At 39.7% G+C, this 17,890-nt stretch overlaps 1 protein-coding gene across 1 annotated transcript in view; it reads left to right on the top strand.

Annotated features, from left to right (window-relative positions):
* Positions 1-15,870, top strand: part of DCN (decorin) — a 43,730-nt gene extending 27,860 nt beyond the window's left edge. The window contains exons 4-8 of the mRNA XM_050935755.1: positions 3,490-3,703; positions 3,939-4,052; positions 5,311-5,404; positions 11,738-11,876; positions 14,299-15,870. Of these exons, the coding sequence (XP_050791712.1) occupies positions 3,490-3,703; positions 3,939-4,052; positions 5,311-5,404; positions 11,738-11,876; positions 14,299-14,493 (756 nt within the window). The 3' untranslated portion in view covers positions 14,494-15,870. The remainder of the gene's footprint in view (positions 1-3,489; positions 3,704-3,938; positions 4,053-5,310; positions 5,405-11,737; positions 11,877-14,298) is intronic.
* Positions 15,871-17,890: the final 2,020 nt, after the last annotated feature.

Below are 17,890 nucleotides of genomic sequence, written 5' to 3'. Positions count from 1 at the left end.
CACCCATCTTCTTTCCCATAAAGTAAATCTTTGTAAAAAGGGCCTTTTTATAACTAGCCTGATTTGAAAACTGATAAGATTTTGTGAAAGTTTGCAGAAATTTCCCAAATAGAACATTGCCATACTCAGCACATAATTTTCATAAGCAGAACACAGTTCGGCCGAAGCAATTTTGACTAGAGCCATTACTAACAGTTCTGCTCTTAAGGGCTCTACAGATTATGCTAATATCAACTAGATAGATAAGATCTGGGATAGAGTTACTCAATATTATAGTAAAACCTGTGCCTGTCTAATTCTGGCCAAAACTACCTCCAACACACTAACAGGGAATTTTAAAGAAGCTGATAAGGATATAATTTCAGTAAAGGGCAGCAAACGTAAAACAAATTAAAAGAAATATTTGAATTTTTTAGTTAATGCATGTTACTCACTAATGTAAGGTAGGACTTTGGATAAACTTTTCAAAAAGCACCTAGGGTACATCTCCACTGTACCCTTCTTGCAGTGACAGGTAGTGTACATCAGTGGTCTCCAAACTTTTTTGATCACACAACCCTCTCAGTAAAAATTTTTTGAGCATGCACGCAGGGCAGGCTCTACCATTTTTGCTGCCCCAAGCAAAAATAATTTTAAAAAAAGCTGCTCGGAGTCCCGCCTGAACTGCAGAAGCAAAAAAAAAAAGGCCCCTGAACTGCCGAAGTGGCGCTGCTCCGGCGGCGCTCCTCCTGCTGTGCACCCTGAAGGATCCTCTTGCGCACACCCTGGGGAGCGCACACCCTACTTTGAAGACCACTGGTGTGCATCACCGCATAGCCCCCCTTGCATGGATTTAAACAGCAATGTTGACTGTAAGGCACAGCTTCAATAAGTACAGCAAAGACATGCCTGACTGGATTGGGTATATACTCAAATACATACCCTACGTGGCTCTCTACTTGCCCAAGCTCTGCCTCCTTGTCTACACTATTTTTAGCAGTGTAGTCTCCTGCTGCCTCCTCACTGCTGGAGCCTTTCCCCTCCTCAGGAAAAGATTCCCCCAATAGGGAAAGGCTCTGCCAGATGGGAGGCAACTGGAAAGGATTCTAACAGCTCCCCGCAGCTGGCGCCTTTCCCCGCCACAGGGAAATGCTCTGGCAGTAGGATGTCAGCTGGGAAAAGATTCATCAGTGGGGAGCTGCTGAAGCCATTCCCTGCTTCCTCCTCTCTGCTGAAGTCTTTCACTGGCATGTACTACACACCACAGCATGTACTCAGCCTGCTCTTCACTGCAGTATGTAGACACACGTACCAGTGGGTGTGTAGTGTAAATGTAGTTTTAGTGTGCCTTCGGAGCCTAATTTCCACTGAATGTCAATGGGACTTAGGTGCCTACGTCACTTAGGTACTTATACAAATATCACCATTGGTAAAAATCAACAAAAAATATACATTACTCGCAATAACCCTTGTGGTTACTCTGGTTACATGGCATGATGGCATGCATCTGACGAAGTGGATATTCACCCACAAAAGCTTATGCTCCAATATGTCTGTTAGTCTATAAGGTGCCACAGGACTCTTTGTTTCTGGTTATATTAAAAATGATAAAGGGCATTAAATCATCATGATTCAGGGCATAACACTCACCACTAGCTGATGTCAAGAAGTGTTGTTCCCCTTTGTGCTAATATTGTGTGATTAGCTGTATTATGCTGGGGATGGGATTTACAGCGTCCTCCAAAAATTGTGACATTGGTTATTTTCAGAGGAAGTTCTTTGCATTAGACAGAACATTGGCCTGTTCTACTTGCAGTTCTTATGACTTATCAGTGTCAAGAGAGTAAGTAAGAATTATGACCATATCTTCGATATGACCATTAAAATTATTTTGGGAAAGGATTATTGTCAGTGAACTTGTCTGTTGAACTATGAGTGACCTCCTCCCAACAATCTGGTTGCTGCTGGCTAGTACACAAAATTAAAAGCAGATATAAACAGCTATGTGTGTATGTTGTGGAGCCATCTGTAAAATAGACTACTCGATTTATTTAGGGTGAATTGAAAGGGGAATACATTAGGTAAAAATATACAGTACACATACATATACACACTGTTCAAAACTATCATTCCACTTTTCTCCTCTCACCTTTCCATTTTTACTCAAAAGAAGTTACTGCCACAGACACTTATGTCCTTTCGGGCACTTATTTATTGCCTAACTGATTGATGAAAGATTCAAACATTCAGCTTTTCCCCATTAGATATACTGGTAACTGACAGAAGTTTAATTATGGAAGGATTAAGAATTGGTGAGAAATATATTGGAATGGGACCAAAATATGTGGGCTATCAAAACATGTGGAGTGAAGGCATCTTTTTTTTTTCCATTCCTACAAATAATATGGTGCAGTAAGTGAACAAGAATGCCCTAGAACTGTGCTCTGGTAATAAATATAAAAATAATGATACTTTACATGTACATAGCACTTTCTATCCAGTACTCTCAAGGCGTTGTACAACCATAAATTCACTTAGCTTCATAACACTCTGTGAGGTGCATAAATAAATGGGTGGAAAGATGGAAGGAACCTCATGTGGATTCACTGTAACATATAACACTTCTTATCTTAAATTTATTACAGTCCTCATATTAATGATTGGCATAGGATCTTCTTGTCTATTTATTACATTACTGTTTGTTAAACAATAACAGTGCGATCAGTGCTGTAAGGGTTACAAATTAGAACATGATCCCTGAACTATTGGATTTACAGACCAAAATGTTGATCTTGCAATTGTTACTAAAGTGAGTTGTCCTTACTTATGTGAGTAATCCCATTGACGTTAAGGGCCACCCTATGTGATTTGAGTCAGACAAAAAACTAACAAGTACAGACTGGAAGACCCAAAGGATAGGTATAAAGTCATATGTATTAGTCGGCTAGATTGTGCCCTTTCCTTATGCAGTCATCACAGATTTTCTTCCTTGGAGAGACCGGGTAGAATGTGAGGAGAATTGGCTGGCTGCATGGTGGTAGGAGCAAAATACTGCAACCCAAAATATGTATTGCAAATTACTCCCCTCTCCTATTCCCATCCCCATCACACCCAGGGAGCTCTAAATGACACAATTTGGCCTATTGTTATTATTACTATAGAGACTGAGGTGATGATGCAGTTATGTTTATATGAGTTGCCTCTTCTCCACTGGTGTCAAATGAAAGGATTATATTTTGTCCTTGGAGATAGACATGATTCTTATAGACACCAATGGGAGCTACACATGCACAAAGATTTGGCCATAAGTAGTTGTATAGGTATTTTTGTAGTTATTTATCTTTTACTAATATGTTTTGTTCTGATTTTTTGAAATTCTTCATTGCATTTCAACACAGCTAACACAGTGAATCAGTGGGTTTTTTTTAATTCTTCAGTCTTAATGCAACTTCACCCTAAATTTATGCCCACAGTGGATGTAACAAAATCTCCTGCTTTATTATTTTACAGGCATTGATCCTTGTGAACAACAAGATAAGCAAGATCAGCCCTGCAGCCTTTGCTCCACTGAAGAAACTGGAGAGACTTTACCTTTCCAAGAATAACCTGAAGGAACTTCCAGAAAACATGCCTAAAAGCCTTCAGGAGCTCCGTGCCCATGAGAACGAGATCACTAAGCTGAGGAAAGTTGTCTTTAATGGACTGAATAGTATGATTGTCGTAGGTATGCATCATAAGAGATTTTTGCTAAAGTAACTTGATGCAGTATATATTTTCTAGATATTACTCTTAACCCACTGTACCTGAAATAATTTTGACATGGGTAAGCCAAGAAGTGTCTTGATAGTCTACAGCAATTGGCCAAATTATCCATGATTCACTGAAGGAAAAACTGCTCTTTTGTTTAATACTTATAAATGTAAACTACCGGACAGTTCACAAACATGTTTTGTTTGCAGAACTGGGCACCAACCCACTCAAGAGCTCAGGAGTTGAAAATGGAGCCTTTCAAGGGATGAAGAAGCTCTCCTATATCCGTATTTCAGATACCAACATTACTAGTATCCCTAGAGGTAAGAACAGCTATGAGATTTTAAAAGATTCAGGCATGTGAAATACACTGATCGGTAAGACTTCAAGGCCATGGTCAAATTTCACCGGAAGACAATCAGAGCCTTTTGAGTTAAATCTGGGCACTTCCAAATCTTGACTGGGCTAGTACAAGAGTTGTTCAATTTGATATTCCTTTAATGGAGCTCTGCATGAGTTTCAGTTACAAAGGTAAACCAGTTTATTTTGGCTTTCTTCCAGCTCAGAGAGAAAGTGGGAAAACTGTTTGTGGGCCTGATTCTGATTGAAATTGCACTTGTGTAAATCAGAAGTAACTCCGTTGAACTCAGTGGCATTAGATTGGTGTAAAACCAATATAAATGAAATGAGGATCAGCCCCCGTGACTGTGAGTGAATGTAATCTTCAGGGTCAAAGAAACATTCATCTGCAAAATGAAAACTTTTGCAATTTTTTGAATAATTCATTGTATATTATAATAAAAGATCTCTAATGTAACCTATGCAAAAAGGATTAAAAATATACAGAACGGTTCCAAACTGCAGGAAATGATGGTAGCTATATTAATGTTTTGTCCAGTAAACTGTTGCAAAAATGCACACAATTTCAGAAAGTTAATACCAGAAGTTTTTTATTGTTCTCCCTCTCACTTTCGTTATGGCTGTTCTTCTGTACAGAGTGCCTAAAATAGTCAAAGTATTGTGTTCTGTAATAAATGGGATTTGCAGACTAAGATTCATATTTCAATATGCTCTATACAAAAGTAAAAAGAACAACAGTATTTTTCATTTTCAGATTAATTCTTTTGCCACTGTTGTTAACTATCAAAGACATCTGGGTCCAGATTTAACACCTGCATGTGTAAATGTGTGCAGGCTGAAATTCGCCTCTGTGCAGAGTCCCCTTTAAGCTGTTTTGAAGATTGATGTAGGATTTAGTCGGTGAATGCAGGCCCCCAAGACAGGGTTAGCAGTTCACTTTGAGTGAAGTGTATTTGAAAATCCTCTGTTTTCAAGTTCTCCTCATTGTAAAAGTTCTTCTTTAATGTTTCAAACAAATACTTTTCAAAGTGCAAGTTGCAAGATTCCTGATTCTTCTCTGATGTGTTCATGCTCCAAAATCAATGGGCCTGAGCTCACTTATGCTAAGGCCCTTTCACACCACTCTAGCAATATAAAAGACACGTAATAGAATTGAGAATCAGGCCCATTTTTTATGTTTGAGTTATATTGAAAACTTTTTTGGGATACCTTCTATTTCAGGCCTTCCTCCATCACTTACGGAGCTTCATCTTGACGGCAACAAGATCACCAAAATTGATTCTGAAAGTCTATCTGGACTCGCCAACTTGGCTAAGTAATAACATTTTCACATAACTTACAAGTATTATGTAAAAACAATAGCTGCAATACCACAATAGGAACAAATCACTCTGTAGTTAAGAAAGGTGATAATCTTTTAGCATGAGATGTGCCAACCCATTTAGCAGGAAAAGTTAGAGCTTGTGTTCATGGTATGGCAATGCCCATTAAGGGAGTGAGATTTCTAAAGCACAATCAGGGCCAGTGCAACCATTTAGGTGACCTAGGTGGTTGCCTACTGTGCTAAGATTTAGGGGATGGCATTTTCTTTGGCAGCGACTGCGGCGGCCAGATCTTCGGCCGCCCCGGTCTTCGCTGGCATTTAGGTGGAGGGAGCTGGGGCAGGGAAGCGCGGGGAGGGCCGCCTGCAGCAAGGAAGGGGGGGATGGCAAGCAGAGGATCTCTCCGCCCCAGCTCACCCCTGCCTCATCTCCTCCAAGAGCACACCGTGGCTGCTTCACTTCTCCCACGTCCCAGGCTTGCGGTGCCTAAGCTGATTGGCGCCGCAAGCCTAGGAGGCGGGAGAAGTGAAGCAGCCACGGTCTGCTTGGGGAGGAGGCAGAGCAGGGATGAGCTGCTTCACTTCTCCCAATTCCCAGGCTTGTGGCACCAATCAGCTTAAGCGCCGCAAGCCTGGGAGGCAGGAGAAGTGAAAAAGTGACAGCGTGCTCGGGGGGGGAGGTGGAGCAGGGGTGAGCTGGGGCAGGGGGGTGCCTTAGGGTGGAGGGTGGAGAGTTGCCGCAGGGGAGGTGCCTCAGGGTAGAGGAGGAGAGCTGCTGCGGGGGGGGGGGCACCTCAGGGTGGGGGCTCGGGGAAAGGGGAGGGCGCAAGGTGGACATTTCACCTAGGGCATGAAACATCCTTGCACCGGCCCTAAGCACAATAATGTGTTGTGTGTTAATTGGCTCATATGGACCCTGTTGGTGCGCACTCAAAGTTCCCTAGTATACTTTAACTTAGTGCTGTTTGAAAGAGTACCAAGTCAGAGCGCAATCGGGAACCATTAGTATGCACCAGCAAGGTCGACATGGGCGAATTAATATGGAACACGTGAGTGAACTTTAGAAATCACATGGCCATGATGTATATTACCCACCATGTAGACAAGGCTTAGTGAGAACACAGGGACTTTGCCACTGAGCAACTCAAACAACTTTTTTCAAATCTAAGGAATTTTCCAGGCAAAAATATTGTTACCCTGGAATGAATGTTGAACAGACCTAGCAAAAACCTGTTTTGGAAAATGCTGTCAAATTTTGAGGATTAAAAAAAAGGAAACTTTAGAAATTTAGGAACGCCAATGTTTATGATATGCTGTGCAAAGCTGTCCAGTAGGGACTATTGCTATGATTCAGCAAAGCACTTACACCTGTACATCAATGTAGGATGAGAGAAATAGACAGGGACACATAGGAATTACCATTCTGGATCAAACCCATTGTCTATCAAGGCCAGTATCCTGTCTCTAACAGTGGCCAGCAGCAGATGCTTCAGAGGGAGGTGTAAGAAGAATCTGACAGTAGGTAGATGTGGCAAAATGCATGTCAGGACAATGACTCAGTGAACTGTTTGAAAATATCATGTGCAAGATTTTGAATAAGCATTGTGCATATGATTCTCACTGCATTGTGTACTCATATACATCAGTACAGACTGCATGCAAAGTATGTGTAAAATACTGTACTTATGGTTTAGTAACACTTTACATCAACTCTTCACTCACTTCACTGGTGTAAATGACTATACAAAGCCATGAGCATCAGGCCCTGTGACTCTCATACTGATGCAGACTACAGGGTTTGTGAGGTAAATCTTACACTACTCTGGATCAACAGCACAATGCAAAAGAATCATACTCTGTGCAGGAAGGTGTGTTTTCTTCTTCTGAATAATGGTATTTTGGGGTTCCTTTAGATGCAGGAAAATGTAGGGTGATATCTAGTACTTCAGTCGAGGATGCTAATAAACCAATAGAATTATTCATGGGTTACCTCTCAGTAACCATCCCATCAGAGAGTAATATGGACCCAGTAATGTGTTACTTATCAAACAGGGGCTTTAGAATTTATAAGATTATGATACTTTATATTGCTTTACGAAGACAAATATTTAATTTATCAAGGCCTTTTTTGTCATTGAGATAACTTATATGTCTATCATTCATCTGATTGACTGAATGAAGGCAGAGAGGAGAGACAGTTGGAAAACGTACTAGAAGCTAAGAGGAGCTGAATTTGTCCCTCTATTTACATTAATTTGGCTTGGAATTAAATGCACTGAAGTAAATATAACTGGTTGAAATGAAGGTTCTTGGATATTTTAAATGTGGATAGTTCCTTTATTCTTTCTTGGAGTCAGTCTCTTGGAAATCTTTTGGGAGCTTGTAAAATCCAAACAGAACATTTCAGTAATGAAAATGTTCAGTCCTCCGCTGTATGTCTCATTTTGTCACCGTGTATTATCACAGATACACCTTCACCCAGAGAGCCATACACTTATTGGAAGACTCCTGAATTTTTTGTAAGCGTATGAGAAAAATACAACTACTTATGAATTAAGGACCAAAAAGCAATACTTTTAACTGCAACCATTTAGTCTAAAGTTAGTGGTTTGTGTAACAACCTTCATAGAAATTAAGGAAAAAAACCCTTCCAAAACCACCAAAACAAAAATCCTAATATTTTACTTTGAAGTGTGGGTCTTGGCATTCTGCTTTCTTCCCCACCACCATTGAACTTTCCAAATATTTCCAACCAAATCTAGTCCAGAAGAGGAACTACACGTTCCAAATTCCTCATTCTGAAGAACTACCATTTTACCTCCTTTTCACCCATTTGCTTCTGATGGGTATGATTATGGTTTTGGCCAAAGAAAGAAGTGGAGAAGAGGCCACCACCACTTCTTTAATCAGACAGCCGGAGCTCTTGTAGAGGGTAGAGGTCTTCAGAAAGACAATCAGTTTTTTTCTGTGGCTCTAGATTAAAGCTACTGGCTTGGGAAGAGGGTGGTGCCAGATTCATACTACAGTATGCTGCAGGATTATCAAACCATGAAGCTCAATCAATCTGGTTTTAAATTTAGATTAATCATGGATTAGATTAGTGGGGATTGGGCAGAGAGAGGAAGGCTGAAGAAAGAGGAGGGAAAGCTAGGGCCATTGGGAAAGCATCCCCACGGATATGTTGAATAAAATACAAGAGCCAAAAAAACAACCAGAAAAAATATTGAGCTACTTTTATTTAAGTGCCTAAATAAAACTGTAGGTACTTTATTGTAGCCACCCAGTTAGGCTAGAATTTGATTTCACGTCTGCTGGAACATGTCATGGTTAAACAGTTTAATAGCTTCCTTAAGTTGCAGTTAACATTTCAGACACAGGCCAGTTTAGTGTATGTCTGTGTTAGGACATTTTGGTATGGCAACTGTTCAGCATGATGACTCTTCTTAGTTCTACTGTTTACGCTGCGGTGAATCTTTGACTACTAGCAGACAAGCAATATTTTTTTAAAGTTTACTTTTAAGTCTCCTAAAACACAGTTCACACAAAGCTACAGCAAAACCCCCCCTCTAACTTGACAAATGATTCTGTAGATTGTATATAGTATGGAGTTCCACAGGAGAGTGCATAGCCTTTAGTACAGTCATGTACCTAATGCATCTCCCATTAAAAGTCAATGAGAAGCCTCCCATTGCATACAGTGGAAGTTGTATCTGGGCCTAAATGCTAATTTTCAGATTTGTGGTGTTTGTGTAGACCATATGACAGCGACATAGGAAAGAGCCAGAAGAGGGGTTAGAGCAGGGAGGGCCAACCTGTGGCTCCAGAGCCACATGCAGCTCTTCAGAAGTTAATATGCGGCTCCTTGTATAGGCACTGACTCCAGGGCTGGAGCTACAGGTGCCAACTTCCCAAAGTGCCAGGGGGGGGAGTTCACTGCTCAACAGGCCCTGCCCCCACTCCACACCTTTCCATCCCCGTCCCCTGAGCCTTCTGTGTCCTTGCTCTCCCTCCCTTCCCCTCAGAGCCTCCTGCATGCCACGAAACAGCTGATCAGGAGGTGTGGGGAGGTGCTGATCAGCGGGGCTGCCGGTGGGCCGGAGGGGCTGGGAGCGGGGAGGGGTGTAGCTGATGGATGGCTGCTAATGTATTATTGTGGCTCTTTGACAATGTACATTGATAAATTCTGGCTCCTTCTCAGGCTCAGGTTGGCCATCCCTGGGTTAGAGACTAAAGAAGCTGAACACATCCTTTTGAATTACAATATAAATGTTCATTTCTATTTTTACATATTGTTTCTTTCTTAGTTTTCACAAGTTATTCAGTGATGAGACTAATACAGCTAAAACATCTGTAAAACATTTACAAATATAAAAAGCTATTATATTAAGAACCATTACCCAACTTCCTCCCCTTCTATCACTACAGAAAAAAAAGAAAGAAGATGAAAACCATACTCTGTTCTAACACTCTAAAATTATTGTATGCCACTTTTTCATCTCTGTCAGTATACAAAAATAAAAGCCAATTCTGCTGTTCCCATGGAATGCTCTTTATCTTAGACACGTCTGCTTAGAAACTTGTATTTGTATCCAAATTATGTTTTAGATATGTGTTCATTAAGATTTTGTACAACGTTTTGCCAAAATGACCGTATTTTTGACAGGTCCCCAAACATCCTGTGTGATACACATTGCCAAAGTTTTCTAAACAATTCCAATACGTTATTTGCTCTTCAGGCCAAGCTAATTACATGAAATGAAATCCTGAAATCTTTACTTAGTTTTTATGCACTGTAATCTTTGGGAACTTTGTTTAAGTAAGAACTTAAGTGAAGTCCTTAGGATCTGACACATTCCAAGTTTCTAGTAAAGGTAAGGGATCTTTTGAACTACATTAAGGTTGATTCTTATAGGAGTAATGTTACTGTCATATCAGTTATTTAGGGCTTAATCCAAAGCCCACTGATGTTAGTGGGAGGCTTCAATAGGCCTTTGCCAGATCTTTAATAGTTTTGTAGAGTTATAATTGTTTTGTTTGTAGTTTAAATATAGTGAGTTGCACTAGTTGTTAGAATTACTCTTTCTTTGCATGTTTATTTTATTAAAGACACTCTGCACAAAGGGTTCTACTCTTGACTGGCATCAATTCTGGGAACTTCTTTATGGCTGTGAAGACTAATCAGATGTGTTCAGTTGTGTTGTGTGGTTACATATTAGTTCCAGAATCTGACTTCTGTACCTGGTATAAACTATACAGCATTGCCATAGCAGATTGTCGTGAAACTGCCTTTCTCTAGTAGTCTTCATCTATACTAAGTTGTACTGTTGCTAGAGGTTCTGATTTACATCTATACAATTCTTGGGCTGTTTCTTGGAGTTGTATAGTTAAGAAGTCCCACAAAAAATATATTTTCCTGAAAATTAAAAAGCAATGCTTTAGTTAAAGGATAAAGCCGTCTGCTCCCTACTGGGTATATTACAACAGTTTATTTTACAGGATTGCATTCCTGTGAAGAACAGACTATTTTAACTTGGATTACCAGATCCTTTAAAGAAAGAAACTCATGAATTTTAGTGATTTCAGACCTGAAGGTCAACAATATGCAAATACACATAGGACCAGATTTTCCAGGCTGGACACAAATTGTGCTAATAAATCCAGAATGTACATAATATTAAAAGGAAGGATGGTTATGTGATTAGAGCCCTTGGCTGCAACTCAGGAGCTCTGGGTTCATACCCTAGCTCTCACACAATTCCTGTGTTTTGCTAGGCAGGTCATTAAATCTTTCTATACTTTAGTTCCCCATATGTAAAATAGATACAAATACATCCTCATCTCCCAGGGATGCTGTCAGGATAAACTGATGCATGTTTGTGAGATGCTCAGATACACATTAATAGGTTACATAAATAGAAAGAGAAATTTATAGTCTGGAGCCTCAATATTCCACCTGTATTGCAAGAAGATCGTAAGGTGAATTTTAAGAAATCAGTTTTAATAGCCTGGTGCCTACTGTAGATGTGAGTGTATACACAAATACATGCTGTAGCAATAGTAAGCAAGTAATTCAGAAATACAGGGTGAAGTGGAAACAAATTGAATTATGCAATGATAATTCTGGTAGCTCAAGTCATGGAATTTTCTGCTTATCCAAATGTATTGTGGCTTTGTGATTCTGTATCCCATTAGCAATCCACAGGGCCATCCTGCCCCATTGTGTGATAAATGTGAAAAAACACGTACTTTGTCAAGAACTGAAATGGCAACCACCTGTGAAAATGTGTTATTTTGCTAATGTTTACCTAGTGTCATTTCCTCTTGCAGATTGGGTCTCAGTTTCAACAGTATCAGTGCTGTTGATAATGGCTCTCTTGCCAATATACCTCATCTAAAAGAACTCCACTTGGATAACAATGAACTTGTCAAAGTGCCTGGTGGGCTGGCTGAACACAAATACATCCAGGTAAAGTATATCTTATGGACTCAGTTGTGCAATAATTGAAAGGGACTGAAAAACAGATCCACTACTATTGATCTTTGAACAATACAGAGTACTGGCCATCCTATCTTTTTCATTTGTGCCCCCAAACTGTGACTTGAGGCAAACCTCATATCCACTGTCTGTTAGTAATTGACTACACCAGGGGTTCTCAAACTTCATTGCGCCACAACCCTCTTCTGACAACAAAAATTACCACACAACCCCAGGAGGGGGGACTGAAGCCTGAACCCGACTGAGCCCTACTGCCTTGGGTGCAGGGGCCAAAGCCCAAGTCTCAGTGCCCCAGGTCCGCAGGCCAAAACCAAATTCCAAGAGCTTCAGCCTCAGGCAGGAAGCCTGTAACCTGAGACCCACCGCCCAGGACTGAAGCCCTGGACCCCAGCAAGTCTAAGACAGCCCTGGCGACTCCCACAGTTTCAGAACCATTGGATTACACCACTGAATATATGTTGATATGTAAAAGAAAGTATAGCATATTTGAGGGTTGACATTTCAATTCTAATTTTGAGTATATGGACGTGGAGGTACATAGTCCCCTTAGTGCGGAGGTCCATAAACCCATAAATGTGTGCACAATGGAGATAATACATTTGATAAATTTATCATGCACATTTTTCTGCTCTTTGCACACTTTTTTGGGATGACCTATATAATAATTGCTTTATAAATAAATAACTCAATTCTGAAAATAATGCTAATAAAAATACAGATACCAAACTAACACCCTCAGGTATTTTGTCCCTCCATATCCAAGTGAGTTATCATTTTGAACCCCAGCTCTGTATATCTTGTACAAGAGAAAAATATCATCAAGCTTGACTAAAGCATATAACATCTGTCATAGGGTGACCAGAGGTCCCTTTTTAAAAGGGACAGTCCTGGTTTTTGGGACTTTTTCCCATTTTTTTCACAGTTATCTGATAACCGTAATCTGTCACAAATAATGGAATTATACATTGCAATCATTGGTGGAAAAATAGTGCCCGTGCTGTAGTCAACCTTAAAATCTTTGTAGTTGCTCTTGGCAAGGAGTTAAAATTATCACAATATTGATGATATTCCCTATACTGAAGCAAAAGACCAAATAGAAAACAGTCTCTGTTCACTTTGAAAAAACAACAAACACACACTCCCTCTCCCCGTCTGTGCCTATCCACTTGTGTAACAAATATGTTGGCCAAAGGAATTATTATGATTACAAATTTTTTACAATCAATAACGTTTATATCACAGTGACATAGTTTTGCTTTAGTTTTTGGGTTGTAGTCTCTTATTCAGCTAGCTACTTAAGCACATGCCTAACTTTAAGCACATGAGCAGTCCCAAATACTTGCTTGAAGTATGACATGTGCTTAAGTACCTTTCTAATTGGGCCATTCGACTAGAAGTGACACAGCTTTATTTGACCAGTCTTGAAAAGTTATTAGCAGGGATCCTACAAATCCATTTGCCACGGAAAAATGTGGAAAAAGCGCAGACTTTGCATTTTTACAGAGAATCTTTAGTTTTTACAATTTTTGAAAAAAAAACATATATAGTAGAAACCCATTTATCCGAGCCTCTATTATGCAGCTCTCTTTATTAACTGAAGAGGGGCTGTCAACCCTGGGCGGCAGGTATCAGGCTGTCAGCCCCGTGTAGCAGGGCTGAATCTCTCCAGATTATCCAAATTTTTGATGACCTGATCTGGCCCCAGTCCCAATCAGGGCCGGTGCTTCCATTTAGGAGCCCTAGGCAGTCACCTAGGGCACTAGGATTTTGAAGGGCAGCATTTTGCCGCCCTTGGTGGCAATTCGATGGCAGGGGGTCCTTCCGCGCTCTGGGTCTTCGGTGGCAATTCTGCGGCGGGTCCTTCACTGGCTCTGGGACCTGCCGCTGAAGTGCCCCGAAGACCGGGAGTGCGGAAGGACCCCCCCTGCTGCAGAATTGCCACCAACAACCAGGAGTGCGGAAGGACTGCTGCCTAGGGCGCCAAAAACCCTGGCGCTGCTCCTGGTCCCAATTAGTTCAGATAAACAGGGTTCCACTCTATCAATAAAACATTGCGTTCAATATATATTGTACCTAGGGAAACTAAAGTTCAGTATTTCATTTCAAGTGTGGAAAAAGGTGTCTTTTTATGTTTTTTTTAATCAGAGATTTTTTCTTTAATCACAGAAAACTAGGATCCTTGGTTATTAGCTATGGCAAAGTTCAGTTACATTTTTAGTAGCTCAAGACAATGAGCATAAAGTATCAAATGCAAATGTATTTAGAGGAGCAGATAGATTACTATGCTGTGATGTACTGTACAATGTTTACTGGTGTTCTGGGATATCCAGATTAGTTCCGTACTTTGGCAGATTAGTCTGATTTCTCACGTATACAATTGTATATATTTCAGGTAGTCTACCTTCATAACAATAAAATTGCTTCTGTTGGCCCCAGCGACTTTTGCCCTCCTGGATACAACACCAAAAAGGCTTCCTATTCAGGTGTGAGTCTTTTCAGCAACCCTGTACAATACTGGGAAATCCAGCCATCTACTTTCCGATGTGTCTATGAACGTTCTGCAATACAGCTTGGAAATTACAAATAGAACCATAGAGATGGGGCTCGGTTGTATTTCAGCTACAAATACCTGTTGTCATAAGCCTGTTTAAAAATTGTTAACAATTAAAGCCAAATACTGGAAACTTCACTGAGTGGATATCAGCCATTGATGTAAAATAAGTGATTCTTTAAAAGTGTATAAGACAAAACACACCATCAAAAGAATTGCCAGCTGTACTCTATTTAGATTTATTTCAGCCATCATTTTGTCATAAAGCTTTTTGTGGTATCTTTCAGTTAGCTGAACACTACAGGCTTTCACATTCCATTGTATATGAGATTCGGGGTAAATATTTGTCAAATCTTTTGATATTAAAAACAAATGATAATGATTGAGGGTTGTTGGGTTTTTTTGGTTTTTTGTTTTTATAGCCACTCATGGAAATTGGTAGAGTAAAAAAGAGATGAGACTCTATTTTTTATTCTTGGGCACAGTTAGCCCCTTTAAACTTAAATCAAGCCCTGGTGGTTTAAAAATATCTGCTATAACATGTTTAAAGCCTAATTCTGAATGTATCTATTTAGCAAAGGCAATATAAATTGTTGCTAATGTCATTATTTTGGTTAAACAAAAAAAAATAAATAAAACAAACTCATATTGTATACATATTTCCTTTTCTAAGTGTTTACAAATCTACCTGAGCAATTCTAGTCAAGGTTAGCAAATAAGAGTTTTGTTGGCCTAAAAAAAATAAATAATTTGCAGTACAAGACATTTGTCATGTATTCCTGTTCTTCACTACTTTTGGATCATGATGACTACCATTATTTGGGGCGAATCCAGCACACCTTAATCACATGAGCAGTCTTATTGTCTTCACTGGGCCTACTTGTGAGAGTGAGGTAATTATGGTTTAGCCTTCTATATTAATCCACTTATAGATAGAAAAACTAAAAACTTCAACCTTCTTCACTGATTCTGTATTGTACACTAGTCGACTCTCTTCACTGTTTTCAGTTTTTAACTATTTTTTTTAAAAGTCAAGTAGACATATGCAGCCTGCCTATCTGAAGAAATGGAGGTATTCATGGGACTTGGAATATCAGCTAATTCATACTTGTGGGAATGAGAATAAATCACTGGCCAGAACCGGGACATCATTCTTGGAAATCCCGTCTTCTTCTAAGAGTAGTTTGAAAGCAATCCATGTATTTGGGTTCTCCAGTTGGTATGAAAGGGTAATAGACATGGCAAAGAAAGGCTGCACATTTCTACTTCCATTGTCTACAAAGTTCTTTTTATACTCATTCCAATTGTCATGTTAAAAGAACCTTCCAAGGCCACTTAATTCTCCAAGTCAATCTTTTCAATTTGTAAAACTTGTATGGCTTTTATATTAAAGAATGCTGTAATACAGGCAAACTCCCAATTCCTCGTCTTTATTATGTAGTTTATGTAATCAAAACAGACAAATTGTCAGAATTATAATCCTGCATAGGTCCACAAAAATAAAAACTTCTATACTCAGTGACAGCTAAAATAAGCACAAATTGTCTCTTATTCCCCAAAGAAATTAGAAAATAAAACAAAACAAAACCCACTTTCCTCTACAGCAGTCTTCTACAAATTTCTTTTCCTGAGAAACAAAATGTTCTTTTTGTAGCTGTCACTACTGTAACTAGCAGAAATGATAAAGACCCATAATATTCATAAAAGATGGGGACAGAAGTTAATTGCATACTTATTTCATGTCTTTTCCGTGCTTTCAGACAAATGATCTCCTTATTTAGTTCTGGGTATCTGGGAGTTTAAGATCAGAATCTTTACTTGGCAGGATGTCAGCCACCAAAGTGTATTTTTTTCTATAGGAGCTTTTGGGATATTTGACATAATTCACTGGGGAGAAGTGGTGCAGAAAACTACAAAAATAGCATTTCAGCAAAAGGATACAAGGATCGTCAACAGCCATAAAGACTCCACATAACTAATATGTACATTGTTTAAATAAATGGCCGCAACTTTTGTTAATGTATTACCTAAACATTTAGATCTGTATATAACCAAAACATTCCATCCCTCCCTACCTGGCAGTAGAACTAGTCCAATCCAGTACCTTTCTTTCATGCTGTGATTGTATGTCTCATTTGGCTGAGATTCTGTTATCTACCACATCTGTGGGATTCAGTCCATACTTCCCCTTTGCATACAAGGAACTGGGTCCTTACAAGATGAATGTATGATCAATGTTAAAGCAAATGTTGTCCCCAAAGACTACATCCCTCGTATGATCCAACCACTGCTAATATAATGTGGCCTCACTGCCTCTCAGACCTGTTCTTTATGTTGGAATATATAACGGCCATGATAATACACCCACATTCTAGTGGGCTCATGCCAAATTAAAGCTGGTCCAAAACGAGACAACACTTGACTAGTGTATCATCAAATACATGAACATCCCCAAACCATTCTACTTCACTGGTCAATGGCCCTACAGTGCCTAGAACAAGCTGAAAATAACCCCCAGCACACTGTGGTTGTCAGCCTGCAATGAGGAAAAATTCTCTCCTGACCCCAAACCATTGGGAAGCCCAGCACTATTGAAGCACTGTTTTTCCATACAAATCAAAACCAGGTTGCCTCACATTAGAGGAAATTAAAAGAAAGAAAAAACATATATTAAACAGGCAGAAATGAGTGAGAGAGATGGGCAAGAGCAGAATGCCTTCTGACTAGGTAGGAAAATATAATCTCCTCTCACCCCCACCTTCCCCCCGGGTTGTGAAAAGGTAAGGTAACCCATAGACAACCTCTGGGATTCAAGCCCACCAGTAAGGGAAGAAAATCCGTAGCTCCATGATGCAGTCACAAAGCATGTCTGCCCTTCCTGGCAACTGTATTCCATGGAGAAGTGGATTATAAGGAAACACTATGATCTTCTCCTTGGGCAGACCTGCACAGTGGAGGACATTTTTAGAGAATCAACAATGGAACTATATGCTTACAATTGCTTTCATTTGCCACTTCAGGCTGGGAGAAACAGCAATACTGAGGGGAAAAAGTTTAGAGCCAGATCTTCAGCTGGTGGAAATCAGTGTAGCTCCATTGAAGTCAAAAGAACTACACCAATCTACACCAGCTGCTTAGTTTGTTCAAAAGTTTTATTATATAAAATCTGGCCACAAAAATCTATACTAACCTCATTGTCCTTGCTAGCCTTTGTTTCACATTCTCTCTCACTCTCTTTCTCTCATTAAAGGAATAGCTATATTGAAAAGCTCCCTAGAATCTTGCAATAAAAAAGTTGTAATAATATGAGTTAGAGATAAAGCAAGCCTTTTGTATTATCAGAATCTAACAATGGTAGTGATTCAGCAAAGCTCATAGGCACACACCTAATTGTGAGCACATGCTGAAGTGCTCTGAAAAATCAAGGCCAATG

The sequence above is a fragment of the Gopherus flavomarginatus genome, chromosome 1, assembly GCF_025201925.1.
Source record: "Gopherus flavomarginatus isolate rGopFla2 chromosome 1, rGopFla2.mat.asm, whole genome shotgun sequence".
Lineage (NCBI taxonomy): Eukaryota > Metazoa > Chordata > Testudines > Testudinidae > Gopherus > Gopherus flavomarginatus.
This window is presented reverse-complemented; position numbering and strand designations above follow the sequence as displayed.